Source organism: Malania oleifera, chromosome 9, assembly GCF_029873635.1.
Source record: "Malania oleifera isolate guangnan ecotype guangnan chromosome 9, ASM2987363v1, whole genome shotgun sequence".
In the NCBI taxonomy this organism is placed as follows: domain Eukaryota; kingdom Viridiplantae; phylum Streptophyta; class Magnoliopsida; order Santalales; family Ximeniaceae; genus Malania; species Malania oleifera.
In genome coordinates this window covers 29,555,643-29,561,078 of record NC_080425.1, presented here as the reverse complement: position 1 = coordinate 29,561,078, position 5,436 = coordinate 29,555,643, and the positions used below count along the sequence as shown (strand labels likewise).

The 5,436-nt window shown below is 35.4% G+C and overlaps 1 protein-coding gene across 1 annotated transcript; it reads right to left on the bottom strand.

The window, feature by feature from the left end:
• Nucleotides 1–609: 609 nt before the first annotated feature.
• LOC131164587 (uncharacterized) lies at nucleotides 610–5,436 on the bottom strand. The gene is made up of 2 exons (XM_058121885.1): nucleotides 5,354–5,436; nucleotides 610–1,321 (listed from the first exon to the last, which is right to left on the bottom strand). The coding sequence occupies exon 2, from the start codon at nucleotides 1,282–1,284 to the stop codon at nucleotides 847–849; it is 438 nt and encodes a 145-aa protein (XP_057977868.1). The 5' UTR covers nucleotides 1,285–1,321; nucleotides 5,354–5,436; the 3' UTR covers nucleotides 610–846.

The window sequence follows — 5,436 nt, the reverse complement described above, 5'->3', positions numbered from 1 at the left end:
GTCTTTCATCCATGTCTTAATTAGAGATCATTTACTTTTGTTTACATTCTATCTGTAAATTCCATTCCATCTTTTCATTACCCGTTTATCATCGTTTACTTTGTCATAGGATCATCCCTTCTAATATTTCAATGTCTTATTCCGAGTTCATTAATGTAGTTGACATTGTTCCCACTCTTATTATGTCATACCATTATTTGAAGTAATCAATAACTATGTATCCTTATTTCTTTATTTTTATTTTTGGGGGGCTTCTTACCTAAAGCCATTTAACAACAAAACTTCCAATTCCCATGTTGAGAATTATTTGCTAATACCAGATCCCAATTTCACATGCCATTTCACTTAGCAATTGAATATTTTTTGAATGTATAAATTGATTGAGAATATAGTAAAATAACTAATCAATGTAAATTTTAACTCTGCATAATCTTCTCTCTAGACTTCTTTTCCCTCATTTGATTTGATGAAATATGGTTAATTTTTCGATTAATGGTTTAATTCTGTTGATTTATATTGTACATATGTTACTAGCAATCCACTGGGCTTTTTTTTTTTCCTGTAAGAAAGTGTTTTTTTCACTCTTTCATGTACTCGTACAATACCAAATAATACAAAATTAAAAAATCATTCATCAAAATAAACATTTTCCCATCAACCAAACACGAACAAAAAAAATGCCCTAATTCTTGCCAGTTAGACACAGATAATTTCTACCCAAAAAAGATCCACAACTATAAACACAAGTAGCACGTTACTTCTTTCCCTACAGCGCAAAACAGGACATTGTTAGAAAATCAGGGCATTGCGATTTGCGACAAACACCATCAGAATTCACAGACATCCTCAACTGTCTGCATCTCCATCCTCCTCAAACCCACCTCCCATTTCACAAATACGCTCCCAAACACTAGCCGGAACCGCCACAACGGACAGTCGCGGCTGCCGGAACAGGGCAAAGTCCTTCATCCCGCCGTCGCGCTTCATCTCCTTCAAGTCCACTGGCATTCTCATCTCCCCGACCGCTCTCACGTCCACCGCCCCGCCGCCAACGACGGAGTCGTCCTCGTACCACTGGCGAATGACAGAGACGACGCCGACGACGCGGCGGGCCTTGGCGCCGGAGTGGTAGAAGAAGCAGAGGTCGCCCAGGCGCATGGCCTTGAGGTGCTTCTGGGCCTGCTTGTTCTTCACGCCGTCCCACTTGGATATGCCCCCATTTGCCGCTTGATCTTCCCACGACCAGTCTCCGGCCTCCGTCTTCAACAACCAGTACTGCCGCATATTCGGAGGAAAGCTAGAAAATCGGGAAATTAGCGCTCTGCAAAATAAAGGGGCAGAACTTAGGGAATGTATTGTACTAGTGTACCATTAGTGGCGGGATGCAGGGGATTTTGGCGCCAGTTGTAGAGCTGGGCCCGTCGGCCCAAAAAGTTGATGGGCGTGGACTTAGGCCCAGGTCCAGGTCCAGGTCCAGGTCCAGATCCAGGTCCAGCCATCAACACAACTGTGTGTGCACCTCTGTTTACATAATTAAGTGCCTCATAATTTTGAACAGGGGTAGCAAAACGGGCCAAAACCCAATGGATGACTTGTTCCTTACTTATTTAAATCAGGTTTGATTTTGAGAGGAAGCGACAAATGAGTTTGCCTAAATCCAACTCGTTTAATAAACGAATAAAACGGTATACGAATAAAACGGTATGAGTCGGGTACCCATCAGGTCACCCGTTTATATTAAGAAAAAATATTTTGTAATTTTTATTTTTAATTTTGAGCATTTAGTTAAATAATATTTTATAGTTACAAGTTATATAAATATATTTATTGAAAATTTGAAGAGAAAAAAAAATGATACATAACACAAGTGATAAATTATATTTATATTGGTGTAGTTTTTATAATTTTTAATGACTAAATGAATGTGGATTTTTTTTTTTAAAAAAAAAGAGTCAATTTTAGTGAATTGTTAGAGAAATAAGATTAAAATGAATAAATTATATTTTAAAAGTGGTACTTAACGAGTACCCATTTAATAAATAGACGGACTTAGATTTATAGGTTATTTACCTATTAATAAACGAGTCAACTCGAACCTAAACCCAAATCCGTTTAACACTTACCCATTTATGATCCAACCAAACTCGGTCTAGGAACTCTTTTTGCCACCTCTAATTTCATAAGGGTGCGTAGATCAAAGATTTTCGTTAGAAAAAGAAAAGAAAAGAAAAGAAAAGAAATAAATTTATTTATTTTTTTGTCATATTTTCTATATATGACAATTTTTACAAAAAATAAAAAATGTGTCCTAATATTATTAAAAATTAAAATTAAACATCAGTGATGTGTAAATTTAACTTTTTATTAATTGATTTGACATTTTCACTTTCCTTACTAACCAAATATGAAAAAAATAATTTTCTTCTTATTTCCTTTTTCTTTTTTTTTTTTAGCCCATGTTTGGAGAGAAATTAGATTTGAATTTATACTAGATTTGGATAAGATGTAATATGCAATTATATTGAAATTTGTTCAAATCCTTCAGATTCCAAATCTAAAGTCCAAATTCATGCTTTTAAATGCAACATAGCATGTTTTGAGTTTCAAATATGGCCTAAAGAGAAAATTGTTTTACAAACCCAAGTAGGCTTAACACTACCATTGAAATCGTCATAAAGACCAAGCATTTACTAAATCTCATATTTTTAAGCATTCATTTTGCTTCAATTCTAATAATGTTGTGTTTAGGAACATGAATTTTGAATCTTAGATTTGAATTTGAGTGAATTTGGATAAATTTCAGTATACTTTTATATTACATCTTATTCAAATCCAATACAAATCCCAATTCAAGGTTTCTCCAAACAAAGAATAAATGCATTCGCCCCTTGATATAATGCACCTTCTCTAAGAAGGGTTCTTTGTTTTTGCTTTTTCCCCTTTCCCTTCAAAATTATATATTTGTAATACATTGATAGGCTTGCCAAGGTCTGAGTCCTTAATTACCAAAAATAATATTTATAATCTAACTAAACCCAAGTTCAATAGAACAAGGAGTGAGTCAGTGCTGATCTTTAGGCACTCAGTGCAGTTGTTTACTAATTTTAGCCTAGTTTACTATGCTTTGCATAAAAGGAAAAAGATGAGATTTTTGGGTTGTTTTCTAAACTACACAAGCACTGAAAATAAATTGTAATTAAAACTACTTCTAAAAAGCAAGTCTCAAATCATGAATCCAGTTTAGGTTATCGTTTGCGATAACTATGTCCGGTCAGCTAGTCAAGTGAGCCATTTAAGTGGCATAAGGTAGCGAAGGTACACCAATCATCCAGAGCACGATCGGGAACTAGGGTATACCCTATCTAGCAAGCACGAAACACTCTATAGGAACCGTAACCTATTATGTATAAGTGACTGAATCTCTAACTATGCTATCATATCCCCTAGGGTTTCATCACAATCAGAGAACTAAATGTGCATGGAAATTAAAGACATGGTATTTAAATTGCAGAATTGAAATCAAAGCAGAGTAAATAGATAAGTATTGAAAACAACATCAATTGAAGCTTGAAGGCCTGTCACTAGCAATTGGGATTACAATTGAGAACCAACTAATCTACGCGGCAACACTTAAAACTCAAAGATTGTCACGAGGTCTATCACTAACCGAAGAGGGGCCAAAGGGGAACCCTAATCATATTCGAAATTTGGCTTTATACCTAAAAGGGTGTTTACAAGCGTTTGAATTCAAATCAGAAAAGTTTTGGCAGAAATCTCATGAAATAGGTTCTGGGTTCGAACATAATCGACCAGGTCGCACCCTACTCTTCCCCTGGTTGTGCCTTGGTCAAGGCTCTCGAGAATTTTAGGGTTTAGTCTGCAGGCTTCCTCGACCTGGTCACACCCTAGTCAAAATTGTAACGACTCGAAAAATATTGATATTTAAATATTAAAGAGGGAGGAAAATGGAAACAGGAACAGAAGAGGGTAGTAGACTTCATCGACGACATCACATTTTGGAGATAATAATAATAATAATAATTTCAAAGAAATTGCCAGAATTAGTTGACGAATACAGGGGTTCGTCGACGAGTGTATAAGGAAATTCGTCGACGAATACAGGGTCTCGTTGACAAGAAAATACCGAGACGGGTTTTGAGGGCAGCCTGAATTTCGTCAATGAATACAGGGTCTCGTCGACGAAGGCCGCAATATAAAAGTGGAAAACCCGAATTTTTAACCATTTTTAACGCTCCTCTCTCTCTCTCTCTACAACCTTCTCTCACTTCTCTCTTCGTTTCTGGACCTATTTCTTGTCGGATCAAAGATCTAAGACTACCACGACGCTCCTAGCAAAGTTTTTTGCAAGTCTACTGGAACTGATCGTTGGACAAATTGGGTTGAATTTCGTTCCAATCTTAGGGTAAGACATTTTATTCAGTATTTGTCTTTCCCTCAGTTATAAGAAATGTTGTAAGTAAGAAAATACTGATATTTTGTTTTGGGGGATTGTGTTTTCAGGATAATGAGTTAGGAACCCTACGGGTATAGAGCCAGAGTTTTATAGGGGCTTTTCAGAGTTAAGGTAAGGGAAATATGCTATGCTAGGATTTTTCATAATGCTATCAGAGATTTCATAGACACATATTTATACCAGTTTATTATACAGTATTTACAGAATATGAGTTTAAATACTTGCGTGGTCTGAGTAGATTTTCATATGATAAAGGAATTTATATAACTTTTATAAAGTATCATACTATACTGAATATACAGCTATAGACAGTATATACAATTTATATAATTCTTTTCCAATATATGAGATTACACAGAATATACAAATATAGATTTATATTCACAGAGAGTATACAGAGAAATGTACATGCATATACAACTTTTATATGAATAGTTTCATGAAACATATATATATATATATATATATATATACATATACATGCATACAGTTTTACTCAGATCAGTATTTATATTACAGTTTTATACAGAATAGTATATACAGAGTTATAGCATGTCATGTTTCCTATTACCATAACATACAGAGTATACAGATAAAGTATATAGACAGAGTATACACACAGAGATATAGAGGTAGCATCAAGATGCTACAGATACAATATACAGAGATTATAGTATTTACAGTACAGAAAGATAGAGTTATGATAATTTTGGAAACATGATGAAAACAGTAAAAGAGTATATATATATATAGTATCAGATCCCTGAGGAAAGATTACAGACAGATACAGATAAAGATAACAGAGCATGGTACCGTTGCTAGATACAGATAGAGTGCAACCACATATTTCAGATAGTGTGTGGGTACCGTCAGCCGTACTCGGAGAGTATGCAGCTCCCTAGTTCACTGGGTGGAGGGGGCTGGTTTGACGAGGTAGTAGCCAGTCCCGAGCTTAGGAGAGA

Excerpts from the sequence above, each read along its gene's own strand:
- LOC131164587 (XM_058121885.1), bottom strand. The coding sequence starts at position 1,284 with ATGCGGCAGTACTGGTTGTTGAAGACGGAGGCCGGAGACTGGTCGTGG.